Source organism: Cuculus canorus, chromosome 13 (genome assembly GCF_017976375.1).
Source record: "Cuculus canorus isolate bCucCan1 chromosome 13, bCucCan1.pri, whole genome shotgun sequence".
Classification (NCBI taxonomy): Eukaryota; Metazoa; Chordata; class Aves; order Cuculiformes; family Cuculidae; genus Cuculus; species Cuculus canorus.
In genome coordinates, this window is record NC_071413.1 from 4,912,621 (window position 1) to 4,936,723 (window position 24,103).

General features: G+C 44.7%; 1 protein-coding gene across 6 annotated transcripts in view; it reads left to right on the forward strand.

Moving 5' to 3' along the window:
• FANCA (FA complementation group A) overlaps nucleotides 1–24,103 on the forward strand; it is a 38,946-nt gene that overhangs the window by 12,382 nt on the left and 2,461 nt on the right. For 4 of the 6 annotated variants that reach the window (XM_054078677.1, XM_054078682.1, XM_054078680.1 and 1 more), the window contains 28 exons: nucleotides 235–311; nucleotides 767–908; nucleotides 1,468–1,601; nucleotides 2,625–2,735; nucleotides 3,478–3,573; nucleotides 3,671–3,730; nucleotides 4,922–5,010; nucleotides 5,790–5,850; nucleotides 5,947–5,996; nucleotides 7,146–7,222; nucleotides 9,089–9,193; nucleotides 9,777–9,940; nucleotides 10,378–10,448; nucleotides 11,829–11,928; nucleotides 12,706–12,905; nucleotides 13,338–13,434; nucleotides 13,667–13,843; nucleotides 14,980–15,053; nucleotides 15,817–15,945; nucleotides 16,428–16,494; nucleotides 16,733–16,899; nucleotides 17,475–17,580; nucleotides 18,230–18,289; nucleotides 18,675–18,779; nucleotides 19,467–19,579; nucleotides 20,688–20,829; nucleotides 22,754–22,816; nucleotides 23,930–24,035. In XM_054078677.1, the coding sequence (XP_053934652.1) occupies nucleotides 235–311; nucleotides 767–908; nucleotides 1,468–1,601; nucleotides 2,625–2,735; nucleotides 3,478–3,573; nucleotides 3,671–3,730; nucleotides 4,922–5,010; nucleotides 5,790–5,850; nucleotides 5,947–5,996; nucleotides 7,146–7,222; nucleotides 9,089–9,193; nucleotides 9,777–9,940; nucleotides 10,378–10,448; nucleotides 11,829–11,928; nucleotides 12,706–12,905; nucleotides 13,338–13,434; nucleotides 13,667–13,843; nucleotides 14,980–15,053; nucleotides 15,817–15,945; nucleotides 16,428–16,494; nucleotides 16,733–16,899; nucleotides 17,475–17,580; nucleotides 18,230–18,289; nucleotides 18,675–18,779; nucleotides 19,467–19,579; nucleotides 20,688–20,829; nucleotides 22,754–22,816; nucleotides 23,930–24,035 (2,943 nt within the window). The remainder of the gene's footprint in view (nucleotides 1–234; nucleotides 312–766; nucleotides 909–1,467; nucleotides 1,602–2,624; nucleotides 2,736–3,477; nucleotides 3,574–3,670; nucleotides 3,731–4,921; nucleotides 5,011–5,789; nucleotides 5,851–5,946; nucleotides 5,997–7,145; nucleotides 7,223–9,088; nucleotides 9,194–9,776; nucleotides 9,941–10,377; nucleotides 10,449–11,828; nucleotides 11,929–12,705; nucleotides 12,906–13,337; nucleotides 13,435–13,666; nucleotides 13,844–14,979; nucleotides 15,054–15,816; nucleotides 15,946–16,427; nucleotides 16,495–16,732; nucleotides 16,900–17,474; nucleotides 17,581–18,229; nucleotides 18,290–18,674; nucleotides 18,780–19,466; nucleotides 19,580–20,687; nucleotides 20,830–22,753; nucleotides 22,817–23,929; nucleotides 24,036–24,103) is intronic. The other 2 variants (XM_054078679.1, XM_054078683.1) reach the window with 1 other exon arrangement.

A 24,103-nucleotide genomic window follows, 5' to 3' on the forward strand; every position in this document is an offset into this window, starting at 1 on the left:
AATGCGTGATGTCAAGAACAGCTTTGAGATGACAGTGCTGTAGTGAAATAGCACAGTCCTTGTTGCTACTGTCTGTGTTCCAAAGATGAAAGGCAGAGAGGATTTCAGAGGGCAGGTTTTAATGTATCTGGCTGTCAAAGCCAAAGGGAAAACTTGTGGGGTTAAGTTATGCATTTTGCATGTATTTTAAGATCTATTGCCGAAGAATAAACTATTTTCTTTTTCTGGGTACAGTGTCTGATGCCATCCACATGCAGAGAGAGTGGAGCTTTACAAGAACTTGTCCGCTGCTCACTACTTTGTATCGCAAAGTATGTCTTCTTGGTTTTGCAGAAAGAACTCTACTACGTTGGGCTTACATTCATTGAAATATCTGAAATGAGGTTATATAAAACTAATGCATTCCAGTTGCAGAGCCTGAACCACCTGCCAGGAACTGTAGGCAGGGTGAAGCATGAAGCAAAAGTACTACAGTGACTTTTGTGCAAAGCTCTTAAGAACACAGATAATTATGGAAGATGTGAATTTTTACTGTTACCGAATATGACAGGGCTTCTGAAAGAATCGGAATATTACTGTTGATTTTAGCAATGCTGGTTCCAAGCCAGAGCGATACCTGGCCCTGGGATGCTGATGCAATAGATGCACACAGGATAGTTATTTCAGAAGTCTCGCAAAAGACATCTGCACGTTAATCTTGCCAGTGTATTTCACTCTTATGGGTGGCTGTGTGTCATAGCTAAATGAATTGCTCTCACTCTTCCAGCTGTTCGTGGCATTCAGTGCAAAGCAGTTGATTTCCCAGCTGCAGCAGGTCCTGGAGACCCACGAAGTGAACTGGCAGCATGTCCTGTCCTGTGTTTCCACGCTGGCAGTCTGTCAGGCTGAGGCTGAGCAGCTCTTCAAGGGTAAGTAGGTACTGGCAAGCTGATGTGTACTCATTGCTCCTCTAGTGCTGCCGGGGGAAGCTGTGCCCACTGGGTAGTCATTCATAGTTTCTGGTTTGGGGTTCCTGCATTGAAAAAAAACAACAGAAAATCTGCTTTTCCATTCAGTCATTGCACATCAGTGGCAACGTGAATTCCAGGCCTCGTGCCTGGTGCTTCTCAAAGTTAGTGCACAGCTAAGAGTGGTTATTTGATAATTACCTTCATTATTAATTGAAGTAGCAATTCCTGAAGCTCAGTCCTTCTATCTCACCTTTGCTAGCAGACCTTGTTTTTTAGAGTTTTACTGATTATTTCATTGCTGGACTCCCTGCGATTTTTACGGTTTGAAATCCTAGAGTATTTGAGTGTTGAAAGTGTGTGGAAAAAATATAGGTGAGTTCCAAAGCTTCCTCATGCAATACACTTCCTTCTTTATGTGGCAGATATTTTATCACAGGTATTTGCCATCCTTTACTGCAGAAAATTACAGCACAAGTTGTCAAGAGCAAAGTTTGAGGTTATTTTTTTATGTTTCTAGATCTACTGAGCCATCTCCTGATAAAGGCCTTTGAGAATTATGATATGGAAAACATGATCACTGCGTTCCTGATAGCTCGTCAGGCTGCTCTAGAGGGCCCTGCCGTGTTCATGGCTTACTCTGAATGGTTTAAGGTACAACTAAATGAGGCCTGACTGGTAATCTTTGTTTCAAGTATGTGAGAAACCTGTGCGCAAGGAATATTCTGCTGTACAGCAAAATCCTGGTTTCAGACAAGACAGACAGGAATTGGTGAGAAGGGGAGGGGGAAGGAAAGAGTAACAAGTGATTGTGTTGGTATTGGGAATTATTTAGTATTTATTACTGCCTTTGTGTCTGCAAAAAATGTATTTATTTGGCTTTCTCTGGTCTTTCCTTCTTTCATCTTGTAAGTCCATCTTGCCTCCTCTAGTTATTTGTCAGGAATGCAGACATGTAATTCCTGTTATAATCATAATCCTGGATGTATTTCAGTATCTTGATAACCAACACTGTTGTTGTTGCATAAGTTGTGGGTTGTTGCAGATGAAGCGTTCCTGTTTCCTGGATGTTTGCATGCAGCTGTAATTGCTGCGTTTGACCTTACAGATAATTGGCTGTTAGCTTTTAATGGTAAACATGTAGGTATTTTAAGTATGCAAATATCCACTTAATTTAAACCTGTAAATTCCTTTGTATGAGCTTGCAAATCTCAGCTCGGCCTCTGCTGGTCGTGTTCAGGATATGTCAGGAGGTAAACTAGTGATGTTCTGTATGGCCCTTCGATTGGCTTATTTCCCTTGTAAAGCCCAGGTAAAGCTGTGTAGAAACTGCCAGGTTGGCGGTTCCTTGATGAGCACAATCCTCTGCTTTTTGGTGTAAGGCAAACTCCTTTGGTGCAAGGTTTACCCCTTCTAGATGTTCTCATGATAGCACATCAGAATGAACTTTTCATGTGGCGTGACAGGCTTTCCAGAAGCTGGACAAAGAAACTCAAAGAAAATTTCCCTAGAGACCTCTATAAACTCTCTTTGGAGACTTTCCTGCAGAAGGATTCTCTTGAAAGCAAGCAGATATCTGTAATGGATGTCTGGGATTTGTGTGCTGAGATACGGCACAGCTGGCATGGGAATTCTCTCCACATTGAAAGGCTGTGTTGTTGTTTTCTGCTGTTTCAGGCTTCCTTTGGGAATGCCGGTGGTCACCATGGGAACAGTAAGAAAGCTCTGGTCTTCCTCTTTGAGTTCTTGTCCGAGCTAGTGCCCTTTGAAACAGCGCCGTACTTGAAGGTGAGAAGATGCTAACAGAGATGGTTTTGCAAATACTGGTACAGAGGTGCTCCAGAATGAACATACTTGTGCTTTGGACTAGATTCAGTGTGTTATTAATGTTATAGTAATTGAGTTACTTCTGATATATCATTCAAAACCTTTGTGAATGGCTTTTTTTAAAACAAGCATTAATATCTTTGGGAAATACTTGAAGTAAATGGCTTTAAACCTTAACCAGAATTTTACACTGTATGAGCGAAACACGGGCAGGATGCAGGAGCAACCACAAAGCTATGGATGAAATACAAAGAGTAAATTTATTTCTGTTACCTCGTGAACTGAGGGAACCCTGAACCAGCACCTGGGCAGAGGAAACACAAGCAGGAATGCAGGCACCACGGAGCTCAGCCCTTGCTAGAAAGCATGTGGGCCAAATGTGCTGCTTTGCTTGAATTTATTAGGGGAAAAATAATAGTAGTTTTCCACTGCGCTTTGTTCTTAGCGGGGCAGGAACCTTGAGCATGTTTTCTGAGATGACCCTGAGTTTATCACAGGCTTGTGTTACCTAAACACAAAGTTGCTGCTTGTCAAGCACACAAGACCAAGCAATGATTAGGGTGGCTTGTGCGTTTTTCTACATCCCAGCTGTGAGGTCTTTTGAACGTGTTTTACTGTTCCTTCTTGCCAATCTTCCGTTATATTCCCATACAACTAATACCCCGGAAAAATGGCAAATCTTGTTTTGAATTCCACATTTCAGGTCCATATAATGTACCCGCCTTTTGTGCCAACAAAACATCGGTCTCTTCTCTTGGAGTACATCACTCTGGCTAAAACCAGACTGGCCGACCTCAAGGTCAGTGAAACTTGTCTCTTTGGAGAGAGTTCTTTCTGGCTCTGTTGCAATACTAGCTGTGTTGTGACCATGTGCAACTCTCTGTAACCTCACATAGGTTGCTATAGAAGATATGGGGCTCTACGAAGACTTATCTTCCACCGATGAATCTGTGCAGGTACTGCTGGTCTGTCTTTAACAGTTTTCTCATCAGCCCTGTCCCTTTTCCTCTGGAAAACAGCTCAGATTATCTTCCTGTCTGCCATTCCTACCAAGACTGAGCACACTGCCAAATCTTCTCCAACTTTAAGATGTAGTGGTGATAAGTATGGAAACTTTCCCCTGATATCATGGAAACTAGAGCTGTGTAGAGGGCAAACAGACTGTGATGTGTGTTCCTAGAGCCAGTCTGGAGAGGAACTTGGCAATTACTCAGCCAGCGACCAGCCAAACAGCACCTACGTTAGTGTGTCAGCACCTGCTCTTTGAGGCCAGGAAAGTGCTGGCTGCCTCTTGCCCATCTTGCACTGTGGGGCATAGCAAATAAATGAAAAATTCCATTTTCTAATGATGATTTGGGGAGGGAATTTACAGCCTGCAGTTTCACACTGTGGTTCATGATAAATTTTGGATAATGACAATAATCGATAAGGAAGCATTTGGCTTTTATTGTTCCTTCCTCTATTTTGATCACTAGTATGGCAGATGAGGGGCCCTCATCTATCCAGTTAGTCAGCTGAAATACACGCTGGTGACACAGGGCGGGTGGATATGCTGCAACTAAATCTAGTCCTGTGATGAACAGAAAGTCATAAGTGCAGATTTCATTTAATTTCTTCCAAGTCAGAAAGGTTATTGCAGTCTTAGATGTCTTACGGCTCAAACCAGAGAAACCCGAGGTGGCAGTCCCTCTGCCTGAGGTGCCGAAGCACGGGCTGAAAGCAAAGATTATGGGTCTTAACTTCAAAAGTACGAGCCGAAATAGAACAACAATAAACCAAATTCAGAACAGAAACAATATTGTCCTCATGGTGGACAAGTGCATAAACAATGTGATGTTAAGGAGGAGTCTCTGCCACAGTTGCAGTAGGAGGCGCATACAGAAGTCCACGGACCTTTGGGTTTACCCCAAAATAGCTGTTCTAAATAATAGCCTTATCGGGGCAGGCTGATGGTTCAAGCCCTGTTTCTCCGTCCTGCAGTTTTACTCTGCATATCAGGTAGTTCTTGTTATTCATTAGTGTCGTTCAGTTGCGTCCCTTCACAGCACAGACGGCTGTTTCTGACCCTGAAAGAATAAGCAGGGAAGATTATTGTCATCCTTGATTTCTCACAACATCTTTCTCTTGTTGTTTCTCCTGTGGGCCAGCCCCAGGGCCAGGCGCTTCGTGATGTTGAAAAGGCCCTTCAGATATTTGAGAACACGAGGAAGATCCCAACATCTGTGATAGAAGCCAGGTACTTTGTGGTTCTTGACTCTTGTTTTCAGCTATAAAAATAACACAAGCCAAGTCCAAATCAAAATAACAATGCAAGAAAAACTGAGGATGTGAGCAAAGGAGGTTTGGGGAAAATTCTTCCTGTGTTTTCCCTGAGGACTGTGTAGAGGGCTGAAGGGAGACCTTATTGCTCTCTACAACTACCCTACAGGAGGTTGTAATGAGGTGAGTATTGGTCTCTTCTCCCAAATAACTAGCGGTAGGATGAGAGGAAGCGGCCCCAAGTTGTGCCAGGTGAAGTTTAGATTGGAGATTAGGACAAATTTCTTTACTGAAAGAGTGATGAAGCATTGGCACAGGGTGCTTAGGGAAGTGATGGAGTCTCCATCCCTGGAGGTATTAAAAAAATGTGTAGACATGGCCCTTTGTGACATGTTTTAGGAGGCACGGTTGTGTTGGGCTGACCATTTGACTCGATCTTATAGGTCTTTTCCAACTTTAATCATTCTGTGATCCTATCCCTTCGTCAGCAGTTGTAGAAATAGAAGCTGTTTCTGCAGGGAGTAAGAAAGGCATGTGCATACCTGCAAGAGAAATCCGCAGATGTTACAGTAAATAAAAAGGAAAATTAAAGAAATGAATAACTATTGGCTAATCTGAGCTTGGTTTGTCTGCGGCTATTCATGTTTCCATGAATATTTCTTGTTTGCAGGAGCCAAACTAATTCCTGAGGTAGTGAAATGGCATTTTGCAGCTTTGGCATTGTTAATGTTTTGCTGTATTTCTTTTCTCTCTCAGTATTTTCAGGCGACCGTATTATACTTCCCGGTTTCTTCCTGCTTTGCTCAGGCCACGTGTGGTTAGTATTTGGTTTTGGCTCTTTTTTTGATCCTCCCATCTAGATGTGTGTTTGCAGACGGGTAATTTGTGCCTAACCTGCCTGTTTTTCTTGCAGCTCCCCAAAATCCCAGATGTCCACATGGCTTTTATAGATTCTTTAAAGAGGTATTGAGACTTTCCAGTGTTATTTTCTGTGCTTCTGGACTTTTTCTTCAGAACATTTGACTTTACACCACATTATTGGAGACTTTGACACCTCGGTTACAAACGGCTGAGTGTTGGCCAACCCTTGGCAGGGCTTTGTGGCCAGGCTTGTGGCTTGCAGGTTGTGGGTGATGGGGCACCTTATCTATCGAAGTGAATGTCTTCTGTTCTGTAATGAGTCCTCTTGCCATTCTAAAACCATTGAAACCACTGAAACCATCTAGAAGTTGTCTAGTGCAGCCCTTTGACTGCAGGCCAAGTATATTTTTATCCAAGCTTTGGACAATGCTCCTAAATGTCAAATTTTACCAGGAAGATGAGCCCCGCTGCGAAAAGCTCCCCTCTCTCCGTCAGAGGCTATGGGAGAAGGGGAAGATGAAACTTAAACGTGCGTCAATGCTTTATGAGCTGTTCTTAAGGGACACCAGGATAATGTTCCAGGGGAACACAGCCCCTGTTAGAACTCAAGTTTGTCCTGTACACGTTTAAAAGTGCCTTTCTGCATTGCAGAAGCAGCTTTGTCTTAAATCCAGTCATTCATCTGTAACCTATCATGAAGAAAAAGTGTCTGCAGCACTGCCTACAAATGAGACATTTGGTCTTGCCTTGTCATTCCAGTCTGACTCTGAAATACACTGGCTAATTTTTTAAAATTAAAGGTGTAAGCGAAGCAGCTGAGTTCTAGGGAGCCTTGGACTTTTTTTTCCGGCATCGAGTGCCTGCCCAGCAAGTATTGGAGGTCACACTTTGGTGTCCATCAGACTGGTGTTTTAGATGTGTGAATACTGCATCACCTAACTTAAGCTGTTACGTGATCTTGGACATGTGTTGTACATAAAATGGGTATTAATGTGTGCAATAATTATATATATATTAATTCTTTGTGTAGTGTTACGCAGGTATCATACCTGCTATGAAAGCCTTGGACATAAACTTCTGGCCCTGATGTCACATCATGATTGAAAAATGCTTCAGATGCTCTGTATGCTTTGGAGCCTCTGTAATTACATTTCATAGCAGAGCTGCTGTTCATGTTTGTATTTAACAAAGCTGAAATTTGAATATGGTTCTGTGGTATAATAAATGCTTTTTTTATTGTTATTTTTCTAGAGCTGATAAAATACCCTCAAACCTGTACTCCACATACATGCAAGCCTGTCATGCTATGAAAGAGAAAATGTTAAAAGGTAAAAAAATAGAACATTTGCTTATGGATGTTTGAAGAAAAGTTAATTTTTCCGTTGATGCCCTCCTGAATTGATCATTTTCAAAAAGTTACAGCTAATTTGGTCTTTAATCTATATATAAATATGGGTGTGTTCTTTATGTCCTGTGGAGTTATTAAATAGAGTAACTCTTAATGACTTTCTGTGACTGTCCTGCTTGGGTGGGATTTTTGCAGACCCTGCAGAGCTTTGGGCTGTGCTGAGGCTGCAAATGCTGCCTGAGCTGGCTGATTTAAATCTAGCTCAAATACATCTCCATGAATCAGCGTTTGCAGCTCCAATTCTCAGCTCCAGCTCGCCTGGGGTGTGAACCTGCTGGGTCGATCTCTTGTGAAATAGCACTTTTGCTGTCTGAACTCATCATCATCCGCTTTGAGGATGGATTACTGCGGGTGACTGAGATCTGGGGGAACAGGAGGGGGTAGGGATGGAGCCAGCGGTGCAGGGGTTGCAGTGCAGGGATTGCAGTGCATAATTTCCATGCGTTTGGGTGGGAGGACCCTGCTAATTTCAGGTCCCATCGCTGTAGCCCCGTTTCTGGTGCAGTGGGTGTTGCCGTAATAGGTATTTAATGAGCTTCCTTCTCTTTCAGCAAATGGGTGTTTCAAATGCATCTTGAAATGGGCAACAGCCTTACCATGGGTTTATATAAGATGAAAAGGCTAGGCTTGTGAGCAGAGATCGTTCCCAGAGTGTGACGGAGACAAGCGTGCTCCGTGTACAGAGACGAATCTGTATTTGACTCCTTCTCAGCGCACTTTGAGCGTTTGAAGCTTTCTGGAGATGCTGTAGCTCGGGAGGCGTGACAAAGCAGTCCTGGGGAACCGCAGCTGTGCAGCAGTCTGGCTGCTGAGGTTGTCCTGGCAACCGGCAGGGATGAAGGATCCCTGTGTTGGGATCAGCAGGATCCCAGCGGGCAGCCAGAGCCCTGCAGGAGTCCTTGAATTGCCGGTGACCTCTAGTGGCACAGTCTGAGCCGTGTCCCCTGCATGCTGATCAGCCTCATCTGTGTCCCCTGCCATCCCCCACATCCTAATCCGTCCCTGGGTTCTTGCACAGCTTGGATTTAGGGCAGGACTGAGGATGTGCCGGCTCTAAGCCTGCCCTGTTCGTTAGTGCTCACTCTTGCACATAAAGGTGACTCAGCAGGCTCTTAGCACCGTGTTGCTTTACAGTGTGTTCATAACAAGCATTAATTTTAACCTTGCTATTTATTTCTCCTGTACGTGGTTGAGTTATTTCTGGCCTGTTAACGAGACGCTGTTCCTGTCTAACGAACCGTACCGGGTGGCTTTTGGGGCTGCGCTGGGGCAGCTTGTTGCTGGTGGCATTCTCTTTTTAGTGGTAAAAGGAATTTCCTTTTATTTTGAATTTTAAACAAAAGCCAGAATAGAATAACACGCAGCATCTGGAGATGTGCTGCGCTTGAGGAGAAGCCGATGACTTAGTATTCATGCTGTAATGTCTGTGTCTGTATTTTGAGACTGGTTCCAGTCTTGAGGACAGCGAATGTTTCTAAGGGGCAGAGAGCTAAAACAGACAGGGAGAAAACTAAAAGGTCAACTCTTTTGCCTCATCTTTAAACAACTGAATTCCTTTCTGCAGCTAGGCATAAACTCATAAATGATTAATCAAATAGCACATTTTGAATGTAAAACAAAGCTGTATACGTGGCAGATTGACAGTTTGGGGATCCGATAGAGCTTAGAGAAAAGTAAATACTGCTTTTACAGAAAATGTCTGCAGAGATCATTGAACGCATTTTATGAACTGATGCAATGCACAAAGGTAGGGGTAATATGTTGCATTTCTCTCCTACTTTTCTAGATGAAACAAAACTGGAGCCCAGCCATTCCAAAGAGCCGGTTGAGCAGCTGAAGGCTGAACTGGCTGAACTAAGGATGCTGAGCGTGGACCAGGCCAAATACGAAGGTATGCAGGAAGGCAAGTTATAACTACTCATAATTGGCTGTTACAAAAGCTATGTTAATAAAATGTGGCTAATGCTAGCCAAAGCAACGGCAGTAGTTACTTGCCACTGGTACCTGAAGATAGTAATCTTTCAGATCTCTATAATCCTTCCAGCTATGAATATATATGTATTTTAATGCCCAACACATTTCCCATGCTTGAGTTTGAAGCTTCAGGTCTGCATCTTTGTGATGATCACTTGGTACCACACCAATCTTTGCCAAGATGGGCATCCCCATCCCTGGGGCTTCGCCTGGTGAATTGGACCCCCTTTTTGAAGGCTGTTTCCTTTCTGATATGAAAAACTGTTCTTGATATGTGTTGGTAATAGCACTGGGGAAAAAAATAATGCTGTCCTCTAAAACGAGAATGATGATCACTGTGTTCCACCTAACATTTTTTTGCTCATTAAAGCTTTTCATAGAATAGTTTGGTCTCTGATCAATTAAAGTATATATTTCACTTGTTCTTCCTGCTATGTGGAGTTGTAAATCTTTCATGCCTTCTATCTTGGTTCTCCTCTTCTCCGGTTACCTTCCTGCAGAGGTGCCAGCACAGATTGCGGTGATTTCTGATAGACTCACGAGCGTCTTGGGTCACGGCAGTGATAAGAGTGAAACTGCTGCTTTGAATTCTCCAATCCAAGTTGACGTTTCTGCCCCCAGGCTGGAATCTTGCCATCAGAGTGTGAGTGCCATCTGGCTTGGGGTGAGAAATGAGTAGGGCTGGGTCAGTAAAAACGCATCTGGGTAGTGTGTGTGAAAGGTTGCATTGTCTGTGGAGGGCAGGAAATACACTTCTCCTGTCAACCTTGTACACAGATTATCCACATGTCTTGACCTCCTGGAAGTTGTTGGGTGAGACCTGGAGATATATTCTATTAGAACAACCCTGTGATGAGCTAGGCTTTCTCCACCAAGCTTGTCTAGGTATTTATTGTGTGCTGGGATCATTCCTGGGTTGTTACGGACTTAACTCTCTATCTCTTTAGTGCCAGTGGGTCTGTTTAACTTGCGGTGAATGTCATTAACCAATTTGTCTCCGTGCTTTAATGTTGGGAAGCATAATATATACGCAGCAGAAAACTAGATCTAGATATCCAGCCTGCTGACAAGTAGAAATTAGCAGTGTGTCTCTTACTCCAGGTTGTTGATCTTCTGCTGACATCATTCTGCCAAAATCTAATAGCTGCTTCCTATTTTCACCCTCCTGACAGGTAAGATGCAAGTAGAAAAGTAGGGAAATCAAAACAGGTTAATATACTGGAATTCCAACACTTGTCCGGGGGCAAGGAGGGACTTCTGGTTGCTCATGCTACTGTGCCAGGCTGCTTTATTCTGAGTTTCTGTAATCTAAGAACTAATGCACTTTGATGTGTATGTGTAAATAAAACTCTTTCTCTTCTGTTGTTACCATACTTTCAGAAAAAGGTGACGTTTGGCTCTGTGACAATGTATAAAAACTTTCCACACATACTACGTGCTGCGGTTGGTGTTTCCATCTCGGTGGGGGATGGGTAATGAAGCATATTCTTTCTGTCCAGGAATTACTTGCTGGCTGACACTAGAGATAAGGGAAGGAGAATGCTTGTCTTTTGACAGCGAGCACTGATGTGTCTTTGGGATGTCCTTTTGGCACATTCAGTGCTTTTGGCATGGTCACCCTTCATCCTTAATGCCATATCTAATATCTACTATGAAATGAGTGAGGCATAAAGGCTAACGCTGCAGGCACAGGAAGAGCAGCATGATATACCACCTCTACCTCCCATCCTCTTTTTCCTCCTGGAACTGACTCCATTTGATTCTGGCCTCTGAGGAGGCAGAGGTAGCGCTCCTCCACCTCCACAACTCTATTAATACCATCTCCTTCACGATGTAACAGAAGCCTCTAAAAGTCGTGGTCAATATTTCAGTGGAAAATCACTTTGTTGGAAAAAAACAATGTCCTGACAAGCTGCCTGTTATCCCAGCTGCTGCTGGTACTGGGCTAGATGTCTGCCCTTCTGGAGTGCAGCATGCTTTGGCAACCTGTGTTTTGCCCTGGAGCAGATGAATCTGTAGTGAAAACCTGTGCTGAAGAGTAGCTGTGATAAAGAAGAGCATCCCAGGAAATCGTTTCTAAACCCAACTCTCCATCTGATCTCCTCTGAGGCTGCTTTTTCTGTCAGCTGGGTGGGGAAATCTCTCTGTTCCTCCCTTCCTCTGTTTTTGCAGCAGGACAATGTCATATTAATTCCTTTTTGCTCTTGCTTTGGGTTTTTTTGATCTCTTTTATTGCTTTGTCTCTGTTTACCTTGTGTTTTCTGTCTGAAAAAAACTCTGTGACTGAGGCAGCTCCCTTCTCTCCTTGTTGTCATCTCAGAACACTTTGACTAGATGTTATCAAGCGTTTGAGGCAGGGCACTGGTGGATTTCATGTCTCTGTAGGAGTCAGAGGCTCCAAAAATGATGCTTCCTTTGAGCCTATTAGTGGAATGACAATTGTCCTGTATTTACAGACAAGTATAGCTTGTGTTTAAGCATTTTTAAATACCTCTTCCTGTATACAGGATAAAATGAAACAGTAAAATGAGCATGTGTTTTTTATTCTGCAGGCAGGGTCCATGTCTCTCTTTGTTTGTGAAGATGATCTGTGGACACAGGAATCTCTTACCTGCCCTTCTGGGCAGGCTCTGCCAGCTTATTTATCATCAGGTTAGTTTTCCAACCACGAATCATATGGTTATAGTGTGCTAAAGGCTATTCTGGCTCCATTTCCTGAGCTGTTGGGCATGTACCTGTCTGGATTGCGCTGTGGAGGGACCTCGCTAGTTCTCAGCCTTCCAGGAAAAGAATCTAATTTCAGACAAGCAGTACAGCTTGATCTCAGGAATGCGAGCTGGATGTTTTCCTGCAGAACTGCTGCTGTAGTAGGTTAATGCATTCTGAGATATTTTTTAACAGGAGCTAAAATAAGCAGGTTTATGAAGACAGCCAGAAGAAAATAGTAGAATGCTTAATTCCCAAGCTTCCACCTTGAATAATTCAGCTGTACACCCCTTTTAAAAATAAAAGTAAGCCCCCTGCATCTGAGGTGCAGCAGTGCATGGTTTTCTTTTGAAGAACTTTGGTTTTATTTTCTTTACCCCATGGTGTTGCAAAGGTGAAATTAAAAGATTGATAGCCTAGAGTAGCTGTGATTGAAGCTAAAAAGCCTTGGAAGTCTCAAGTTCTGCTGGGCTGAATATACAGCTGGTTGCTTCAAGTTACTGTGTTATAGAAACAAATTTTGCTGTAGGTTGACCAAAGCTAGGTGCACAACAGCACAGCACTGGTGTCTCATCTGCTAGATTAATATCACTGCACTAATTAATCAATGGGCAGACACAGTGTTCTGATAATTGATTAATTCTGATTTTTTTCTGAGAAAGGTGGTTTTGTTACAAATGAAATGTATCTCTCTTCAGTTCTTTGCTTACGTTTGGTTTGTAGGGTCCTTCCCTGGATGATGCTCACATTTTAGGACTAGCAGCTTTTGTGATTCACTTAAGCGAATCTAGAACTTTAATTCCTGAAGTGGAAGCCAATTTTGGGATTTCTCAGCTTGTTCCTGAAAAGGTCCTTTCTGTTTCTGAGTACTGGAACTGCTTGTTAGTGCACAGGACGGAAGAGTCCTTTGCCTTCTGCATGAGGTAAGGTCATGCATTCACCACCTTCCCCAGGTGATGGCTTTAGGTTCGCCACAGGAGGGATGCTGGAATGCTCCCATGGTCCTGTGGAGGGATTTTCCAGAGCTGCACAGAGGTGCCGCACACAGAAACGAGCTGATGGTGGTCCTGCACGATGAAATAACATTGTGATAGTTGTGCTGCCTGCTGGGGAAGGGGCTGACTGAATGATGTCAAAGATTTTAGTTTAGTCCCGGGTTCTGAAATTTATGCCATTAATGTACGTGGGGTTGGGAGCACATAAACAGAAGTGGTTCCAAACGAGAATGAGTTTGGGACGTGTTGGTTAAAAGCATTTTTAACACTCAGTCTTTGTTTTAACTTTGGGCTTTCACGAGTGGGAAAAGATACGATTGAACCCGCCAGACAACAGAGTTTGTTCTTTTTCTCTATCAGGTTTTGCACTGCAGCAGCATCTTACCTAATGTGCAAGTTTTCATCCTATTCTCATGAAGACTTGTGTGCCTTGATTCCTCCTAGCCTTGTTAAAAAGGTAAAGGGAAAACATTTTGCTATTACTTATGAGAAAGATAAGTCTTAGTTCTGTTTCCCACAGCAACTTCTGCACAGCTATAACTTGTACAAAGAAAACTACATAAAAATGCATCCTTGTACCCTCCCATCTTACAGTCTTGTGTGTTTGCTTGTTTGGCAGCTTCACACAACCACACACGAGGCCTTTGTGATGGAGATGTGAAGGGAGGGGGTTTATGCCTTTGTTTTAGCTGCAGTACCTTGTGCCACGACTGTGCCTGGAAGCTCGAGGAATCCCGTGCGAGGAGGCTAAAACAGACCTGATCTGGAGTTCCCTGTCATGCCCCTCTCTGAACTACAAAAGAGCCAGCCTCTGTTTGTGGAAGCAAGCACGCTTTCAAGAGCTCTTGAAGGAAAAAGCATTCCAGGTATGAATCTTTTCCATGACTTAAGTTCACACTGTAATTCTCGTTTTTCAGATCTGCTCTTTGCAGTTTCCTTATTGGTGACAAAACGCTTCTCATAAAAATTTAATGCCTGAGAAACCGGTCCGACAGTGCAGATGTCCTGTGCACGAGGTTGTGTGCCCGATGTGTAGATTTATGCTTCGGGATGTGATTTAGTAGTGGACAGGTATGGTGGGAATTGATGATCTCAAAGGTCTTTTCCCACCTAATGATTCTATGATCCTATGATTTTGATAGAGGTGATAAAGCAGAAATAGAAAACTAGATTATAGCTTTTGTCCTGCTTATTATAAAAGCAGCAGGTTTGACGAGGCACACCACATCCGTAAGAAAATTTTCAGGAGTTGTAGAGAAAAAGCCTGTCTGTAATTTAGTTCCCTACTGTGTGCTGTCTATGAAGGGAGTCAAATGACTGAAAATACTTGCTTTTTGTGGTGCTTTGTCTAAATGGCAATGTTCTCCTCAGCCACCTGTGCATCTCGAATGGTTTGGCTCTGCCTCGCTATGAAGAATGGGAACATCTCAGATCTCTTGATACCACCCTTGCAATGTATCGGATTTGACAGGATTTCTTTTTTTAACCTGGTTCATATAAAACCAAAACCAGTTTGTCTTTGCGCAGAGGAGTTTGCTGTGTTACTAGAATCACTCCTCGTGCTTGGCCAGCTTGATGTACCAGGCTAATATACCTCTGCATTATAACCTTTCTTTGATGCTTATTCCAGTGTTTCTGACTGTGATGCTTTGTTCATTTTGGCATTTATTTCTAATAATATACATTCATTCTGGCATCTAGACTTTAAGAAGATGAACACGTTTGGAAATGTCAAAGGAGTGGGGTGTGTGGGGGTGTGCGAGTGATGCTATATAGGCTTGCTTTCAGTAAATTTTTTAATGCCGTTGGGGTTTTAGTTTAGATTTATTACAAGGGAAACTGTACAGAAACTTCTGTCTGCGTTTTCGTATCTCTTAATCGGCACGAGGTTGTGTCTGGGTGTGGGTGAAGGTGGGTTTTATGTTGGCAAGAAGGTGGCAGTTCTGCACAGGTGACTTTCCTTGCCGATCTGCCCTCCTACCTAAATCGTTGCTTTTCACAGTTGTCTTTCAGAGAGTGGCTGCTGCTGGAGCTGGAAGTGTACCCTGAAAAGGATATTCTCTCTGCTTCCGAAAGGTGAGTGCAGAGAGGCCCTGTGGAAAAGGGAACAGTTCAAGAGTCCTTGCCATCCAAATTAGGAAAAAGCATTGAAGATGAGGAAGTTAACAACAAAAGTTAACTGGAGAGGGGCTCTTCTTAAAGGCTTGTGGTGATAGGATGAGGGGGAACGGGTATAAACCGGAGAGGGACAGATTTAGACTGGACATTAGGAAGAATTTCTTCACCATGAGAGTGGTGAGACACTGGCACAGGTTGCCAAGCGACGTTGTGGCTGCCCCATCCCTCGAGGTGTTCAAGGGCCAGCTTGGATGGGCCTTGGGCAGCCTGATCCAGTGGGATGTCCCTGCCCAGGGCAGGGAGGTTGGAACTAGATGATCTTTAAGGTCCCTTCCAACCCAAACTATTCTATGAAGCAGTTAAACAAGCTGCTGCAGGACACCAAAGCCTGTCAACTGCTACTGTTTGTCCAGAGTTTAAGGAATTCTAGAATGAGTCGTGTGTTTTAACTTGAGGACATTCACCAAGACAACCTCTGGCCTGTATGTGCAGTCCTTCCAAATAGCTTTCCACAACCCCTCCCCATTCCCAGAAGCAGGAGACAGCTGCCATCAGGACGTGGGGTATCTGGTGCACGGCTCTTCTAAAATCTGCACTTGCATGGGTGCTTGTATCTGTCATTCCGCTTCACTTGATGTGTGAACTTCCTTTCACATTAAGGGAAAGAGCACCATTAAAACACGACGATAGATTTCCTATCTTCTCATTTTCAATATTACAGACAGGACTTCCATTATTGGGCCATCTATCAATGGTATCTTCCAGCACCTTCTGCTTCTGGTGGCTGCGATGGAGACCTGGAGAAGGCGTGTGCCATTGTTGTCAATACCATTCTGGATTCCTCACAAAGGTATTCTGTATCGTGACTTGCATTTCGGCAGAAGCAAAGGTTCTGCTAAGGACCTTGCAAACTAAGAGTTGTGAGTTTGTGCCTCGCATGGGGTTGTGGAAGCTTTTCCCTTCTCACGGGTCATGCTGGCAGTGAAAGCTGGGAGGTGGCTCTGTGTGACTCACCAGTCTTTACATAACGATCTTGCTTTTGGTGACAGAGGTCTGGAGTCGAAGCCACAGATAGTCTCTAGCCTGTCTGTCTTTTTTAAGTTGAGTTGGTATTCAGATTTCTTTGGCCAGACAAGCGTCAGTGCCCCTGGGGAAGCGGCTGAAGCTGGAAATGATGGAGAGTTAGAGGAGAGTTGCTTGCTCACCTACAGCTTATTTAAGGAACATGAGAATTAGGGCTTTGTATTCATCTCAAACCATTTGACTTTATTTAAATTGCGTTACCCTCCTGGGCTAACAGGGTTAGTTACCTCTTGTGTCTCTTAATTTCAGGTCAGACCTGAGTGGCTGTGGCCGGTCGAAGATGTCAGTCAGTCCTGATATTCTCTGCAAGCTGCAGGTGATTTCACTTTGTGTACCTGTATGTTTAGTCCTTCAGTTTGACCGCTCAAAGGCAGTTCTTACTGCCTCGGTGTATGTAAGGCCGACATTTGGCTCTCAAATGCGAGCAGTGGCACGGAAATATTCAGAGAGATATTTTTATTATTGATCTCTGCATTACTTCAGTGAAACAAAGAGAGTTTGAATGCAAACTAGCCTTGACAAATGCTTTTTTTTTCCCCCACCTCCCTGTTCAGGAGATGGTGCTGGAGCTGGGGTGCCGGCAAAAGTTGCTTTCTGGCTGCTTGGATGCCCAGAGACATTTCCTGTTTGAGGTTCTTCAGGAAAGATTGAAAGACAGAAAAGATGGTTTTGCTTTGAGTGAGCAGTTATGGAGGCAGCAGGAGCTGCTGCTGCACAGAAGGTAAATGCAGATCTGAAAGCTGGGAACAAAACTGCTGTTCAAAGCAATCCGGAGTGCACCTGCGCGGTCGGATAGCCTCTCCTGATTCTGCACTAGTGAAAATGACACCATGGCTCACAGTAACAATTGTGCAAGCAATCTTTCTTCAGAGTACCCATGCGCCTTAGCTGCGTTTCAGTGTGCCACCTTGGGCTACCAGTTGCCCCTGCCAGTAGGTTGGGTTTCAAAGACGATACATCTTCATGGACTCCGCTTACAGCCAGCAACACTCTTAATGCCACCACTTGTGTCAACTGTAGTTAAATTACTCTGTCTGCTGCTGTAATCTGGGTGTCTCTATTTTTGAGCCACTGATGGTATCTCTGAAGGTGGCGTGTACCTCGTTGAAATGCAGGTGCTTTTCTGGGCAACTGGAAAAATTTGTTGTGCAGTTTCTGTCAACGTGTTTGAGATCTCTCACGTTCAACACATGCTCAGACTCCCTTCAATATCAAAGACGTGTGCCTAGAGAGTGTGGAGTCCAATTCTCCTCTTGACAGTAACCTCAGTTTTGTTTTTATTCTTCCTGGCCTAAGGGTTCTGGTCGGGCTCCCTGCGTCTGCTCTGCTCAGGACCTGTCAAAAAGGAAAGAAAACCGTGTTGGACGGTGAAGACTTTTTTCGTTTTGTAAGCTCAGAACTGGTATGTGTCGTTAGCCAAATGAGAATTTCTTGTTGGTAAATGTTCCAGAAAAAGAACTTAAATTTGAGTTTAGGACAGGAGCTAAAACGCAGCCAAAATGAAACAACTTTAGCTCCTGTCAGAATGTAGGGAGGTTCTATTCATTATGCTCGAGACTCTCCAGCCATTAGCTTTGCAGAGGTCCCCTCAGCACTGTCTGCTGTAGGATGAATTTGGGTTCCTTTATTTGGAATTCTAGTGGCATTTTGTGCTATTGAAAGAGAATCCTTGGGAAATAGCATAGGCAAATCTGTGGTGGAGCCAGCCGGCATATCCATGGCTGGAGTGGGTGTGTACAATCCAGGCATGGCCAGAAACATCTGTTCATCCCAAAACTGATAATCAAACTGCCCCTGCCATCCACCACGTGTGGTCAGCAGGGCTGTCTGATTTGCTTTCTAGTGCTGGGACTGTAAAGCACTACCTGTGAAGTCTGTGGTGTTGCGTTATACAGAAACGAAGTTTCTGCAGCCTGAACTGATGCTCAGCATCTCACAGGGTGATTTTTGTGCCAAGTCCTGTTGTGCCAGACACCCAAAATGTTCGAAGTAAATCATAATTCAAAAGGGAAGGAATGAATTTCTTTTTTCCTCTCCTTGTCTTCCCACAGAGGAACGTCTGTTCCAGAGGGTATGCGCTCTCCTACGACATCACCACTCACTTCTTCAGGGTAACAGCTGCTTTTGTCATTCTGCTCTATTGTCCTTGCTGGCTGGAGCGGTTTCTTTACCAGGATGCCTGACTACGTGCTATTCTTAGCAACAAGATCTGCTATTTGTGCCCTTGTTTCAAGAATTGTTGGTGTAAATTCCAAAAATAAAAGCAATAAACCAGGAAAACGAAGAGAAGTAGCAGGAGGAAGTAGTGGTAGAGGTGAATTTTAATACAATACCGCAAAGCTGGTGGGGGAAGGCGAAGCTTTCATGCGCAGGTTTCTTTTGCTGAGCCGTGCTGACCCCTACAGTTATCTTTGATTAGTTTACACATGCCTTGGTGAGGTACTGCAAAGCAGCAGAGGTGTATATATAGTTATCTTGTAATTTATCCTCTTCCAGGGCCTGCTTAATGCCAGCTTGGACTGTGAGGAACCAACAGAAGGGGTCAATGATGTTCTAACAGCGTGTCAAACCAAATGTCCCATTGTGCTTTTTTCCGCAGCGGTAAGCGTTCATATTTTGTCCTAAGAGTTCTAGATGAAAATTTTAGTATCGGTTCAGAGCATTTGTTTTAACCTTCATTTCATATAAACTGTGAAGTGCAGGGGTACTAATTCTTCACTCCTTTGGAAAATTGCAGTATTTTACTACTTTTGATACTGCTGATCCCAGCTCCGGGCATGCAGCCCTGGAGTGTCACTATGGAAGTGGAACAGAGGCTGTTTAAGAGTGAGAAGCTGGGGGACTTGTCTTGGTTTCGGATGTGCTATAAGGAGATGCTGGTTGTTATGTGTCAAGCAACCAAAAAGTCCATAAAAGCACTGATTTTTCTGTAACTCTTCATGCACTGTTTCACATGGGAATGCGTGGCTCTGTCTGCGATAAGTGTGTACATCACCTTTGCAAACAGCTGCGTTTTGAGCTCCTTTATTATGACTGGTCCTGTTAGTGGAATTTCAGGGTGCTGTGGTACAAACATGGTCACAAACGACTCTCTTTGCTTTTCCAGGGTGTGAAACTTCTCATGTTTATCTTGTGTGTATGTACAGCTTGGACTTTTTCATTAAGGGATGGGGGGAGAAACTTCTTGCTCTGAGTGCCTGGCTGAGATAGCGTGTGTACCTGTTTGCAGACAACTGTAACACTAAGTCCACCACCACTAATGCTGCTGGTTTCCATCTTTCTTTCTAGCTCTGGTGGTCGAGGCTGGAGCCAGTACTTTGCTCTCAGTGGAAGAGACTCTTTGGGGCTCCGCTTCCAGAAGAACTGGAAAGACTGAGGGAATGGCAGTCCTCAGCTGGAAGGTGTGTATGAGGCGCTGAGCGTGGATCTGTGGGGAGGAGAACCTGCTCTCTGAGGCACCCAGGAGGCCTGTTCTCTGAGGCAGGCTGGGTTTCAGCAGGCTGTATGAAATGCTAATGTGGACCGAGGCTTGTAGAACAGCTATACAGGGATTCCTTTGTAGAGTTTCAACTCAAAATGGGTCATTATAATTATTTAGTCTGGCCTTCTGTGTAATATGGGTCAGAGTGTTTCACCATAAGGAAAAGAAAACCTTTTTAGATGAGACTAGAAGGCAGAGTCCTTGTTAAACAGACACTGGAAATTGCCTTTACAGTGTTGAGTCATTTGCTCAAGCTGCTGCACCCTTTGCTCCCTGGATTTGGTGAATCTCTTCTCTCCTGAAGCTACTGGCTGCTTCTCTGCTGCTTCCTTCTTTACCTGTCATTACGCTGTCTGTTCAGCATCCTCCAGCTTTTCTCCAAACACTGGGAATTTAGCATAAGAATCTCCTTGCAAGTTATTGCAGGTGATGATCACATGCTTGTGTAGTAGTGTGTACAGTTAACTGTACAACTTGTGATAAAGGCACCTCTCCTACGAGGACAGGCTGAGAGCATCGGTGTTGTCCAGCCTAGAGCAGAGAAGGCTCCAGGGAGGCCTTAGAGCAGCTTCCAGTACTGAAAGGGGCTCCAGGAAAGCTGGGGAGGGGCTCTTTGTCAGGGAGTGCAGCGACAGGACGAGGGGGAATGGTTTCAAACTCAGGGAGAGGAGGTTTAGACTGGATATAAGGAAGAATTTTTTTATAACGAGGGCAGTGAAACACAAGCATGGGCTTCCCAGGGAAGCGGTGGAGGCCCCCTCCATGGAAACATTGAAAGCCAGTTTGGATGGGGCTCTGAGCGATCTGATCCAATTAACGATGTTCCTGCTCCTGCAAGGGGATGGACTGGATGACCTGTAAAGGTCGCTTCCAACCCAAAGCATTCTATGATTGTATTCGTTTGTCCCAGTCACAAACCCAAACCCTTTACCCAAGCTCCCGATTTCCCCCTTATTCACGGCTGTGATGTTTTTTTTTTTCCTTTATTTCCCCCCCCAAGCCCATCACATGTTTGTTTTGTTTCCTAGCTTCCTTGCTTCAGGAACGGTTTTCCCTCTCTCTGACCCTCCTTGGATTCCTGCTGCCTTCCTCCATTGTGCTGTTCAACAGCAGTCGCCGCGCAGACAAGAGAGAAGTGCACTGAAGAGGTTGGGGACTGACGCAGAGCAGGCAAGATTGGCCGCATTTTAAATGTCCTGCTATTCCCTACGCTTGAAAACAAGAAGCTTTAACCGAGAAACAGTTGTCCTGAGATTCTGCTGTATTCCTGGTAAACCCTGTTGTGAAATCTTGCTGGTGGCTACTTGATAAAATGTGGCTGTAAATTACTGGTTGCTAAATACTTGTCCTAGAGGCAAGGTTGTTCTAAACTTCAACTTTTAACTTGGATTCTGGCTTCTCGATGAAGTCAGGGAGGACTGTTAACCAGCTGCTTTAAAAACTGAAGCTGGAGAGATTGCTACACAGATTGAGAGCTCAATCCATGGTATGGCAGGATCACCTCTCCCCTGGCAAAGGAGCCGTCCTCTTGGGTTTCAGCTCAGGCAACTTGGCAGGAAGGTTAAGAAAATGCAGAACATTTGTGAGACAGCAGTACAGGCATTTTTAAGGGCTCCAGGAAGGCACGCTGGGAATCTCAGGAAAAATAATCTAGAGGTTTTCCAGGAAATGCTTCTTCCATTTTGTCCATGCTCAGTGTTCTCCATGCACAGGAATTCTCCAGAGTCCTCTGCCGAGGAGGAAGCTGGGCTGTTGCCCTGCAGTTCTGTCTGATCTTCCAGGGGGCAACTGGGACCAGAGCTCAGTGTGGGGAGTTGTCCCTGTCCCGACATTCATGGGTAAATAGAGTTGAAGCAGAACCTCTGCCTTACTATTTACTTTTAAGTTGTACTGCTCTGGGGAGTGGTTATGGTGGCAGCTCTTCTTGCTAGGGGATCGACTCCTCCTCTGTTTACACTGGTCTAGAGCCAAAAGCTGCTGGTCTGGTGTCACTGACTCCGTGTAAGCTGTTGATAGAAGCATTTAGCACATGTGAAATTACAGCAGTTTTCACCTCAAAAATCTATCTTGAGATAGGAGGAGGGTTCCTGAAAGGCTGAGAACAGTGAGAGGGCTGAGTGTAACTGGGGTCCCAGCGGCTGCCGAGTATCCAGGCCTCAGCTCAGACCCCCAGTACTGAAGAAATTGTACAGATCCTTGTGGTGGAGACTTGGTCCCACACACAGGACTGGTGTGTGGTCAGGTGCTAAATCCCTTCAGGTGACCGACGGTGTGAAAGGGCAAATCTCCCTGTCAGAAGGGAGAATGTTGTGGGACAGGCACCTTTGGGGGTGAGGCACTGTAGTTAAATCCAAGGAACCCATTTGTTCCACGTGTGCCACTGCTTTTTGTGTGTTTTATCCACATGCAGCAGTCTGTGCCTCTGGAAAATTCTCAGCTGAAGTGAAAGGTCTCTCGCTGCTGTGTTCCCTGCGCTGGCCTGACCACAGTGCATGTGCAAACAGATCTGCTCTGCACAGAACGTGCCGTTTGCCTCAGTCTTCTCCCTTCTCAGACAGACAGGAAAAGAAAGGAGGGTTCACTTTACAACTGGATTAGCAGCAGAAATAAAGAAGTTATTTTAACTTCCCAGGATCACAAAGCCAGAGCATCCTTTGATTTGTCTGGTAAGGATCCAGAAAAGCGATAAGCAGTGTTTGTCAGGACAGGGTTATGATGCACTTGCTGAGATGAGAGGCTGTTGCTGGCACGCTGGGCGCAGACCAACATTAGCTCTCCTCCAGGTTTACATCTGTGATAACTCACTCTATTTTTCCTGTATTTGGGTGAAGTTGTCATCTGTTGTCTGACTTGTTGATTGCAGCAAACTTAGAGAACAGTGAATTGAGGGTAGAATTTACCCTTAGAAGCAATGAATGATGTCAGACTGCAGTCTGTCATCTTCACACACGCTGCCTTCATCTGGAAGGAAGAGCAGTGCCTGTTCAGGTCCATCCTAGGAATGTACTTAGTGAAATGCTATTTCCTGATTGGAAAGTGCAAGTTCTGAGTCACCACCACAGATATAACTAACAGGCAGTCTCTTTCCTTGCAGCTTCTTGTTTCTCTGCTCTTCTTCTCACTCATGGATCTCATCTCAGCAAAAATAGCACCAAAGGTAAATTCAGTCCTGAGGGAATTCTCATGACACAGAGTATGTCTGATCCACTTGGTTTGCTGCCCAAAAATGCCTTGTACCCGTACTGTGAAGGCTGGTAGCTTGTTCTGCCAGAAGGAAGGGATCAGCAACATCCCAGACAGAGCCTGCTGCAAGCCCTTCTGTTCCAATCAGATTAAACCTGTATTTTCCTCTGATGTTATCTCCCCTTTCACTACAGCAGCTTTTATTTCGCTTCCTGAATGATTTACTATTTTCAGTTCCCTGTTCAGACTTTACACCTCCCAGGTAATGCAGGAACCTCACATCTCTCTGCTTTTGTGTAGCATTTCACATTCGTTAGAGGATGTTATTCCTCAGGCTGGAAACCACATGGTATCTCACAGGTGAAAGAGTCCCCAGCAAGGAGGAACATTTGGTTTCCACACGATGTGATGCTATACAATGAAGGAGCAAAGATGACAAGTTTCTTCCAGCAGCTGTCTGCCCTAAGCATCTTCCTGCCTGCGAAGGCTTCTTTCTGTCCCTTTGCCATCTTCTCAGCTTTGAAGCGCAGCCGCTTGTGTAGTTACTGAATCAATTGGATCCAGAGGGCAGATCCAAGTTAAAAATAATCATTTAGCCTCATAGTCTTTAGAAGAGTCATAGAGGAAAGAAACATCTTGAGCACACAGATCCGGGAGGTTATTCCAAGTAAAATGAGTAATGCCCAAAAAAGCGATCCCGAGATGCTGGATGGGTTCGAGGAGGGGAAAAAGCCTGCTCTGTGGAGCAGGGTGGCGTTGGGGCAGGACATGCTGTGGCTCTGTGCTGAGCACCGCTGGGAAGCGTGCGGGTGATGAGCCGGTTACTCATCAATTCTGCCTCCTCTGCTCTCGCAAAGCACTCTCAGCTGAGCCCTGTCGCAGCCTGGTTTGGTAGTAAAGGCCACATTTCTCCAGTGCCTGATTGCCCGGGGGGAATCTGGGCTTCCAGGGAAGGGGAAAGACTTGGCTAAATTCGTAAAGGGCCTTTCATAGAGTGTGTCCTGTACAGTCTTTTAGGGGGGGTTCCTTTCTGCTTTTCTGCAACTAAAGCCTAAGACAAACTAGATCTGTCCTTTCTGACACCCAGGAAGGAGTGGATTTTCAGACATCTCTGGAATGGTCCCTGGAGATCTTGCAGTGCCTGGAAGAGAGGGGCATGTCCTGGCCACTTCTCTTCCATTCAGCAGAGGAAGGTGAGCAAGTCCTGCCGCGAAGGGGTGGGAAGGCAAGGATCAGCGCGAGTGTATCTGTAAGAAAGAAC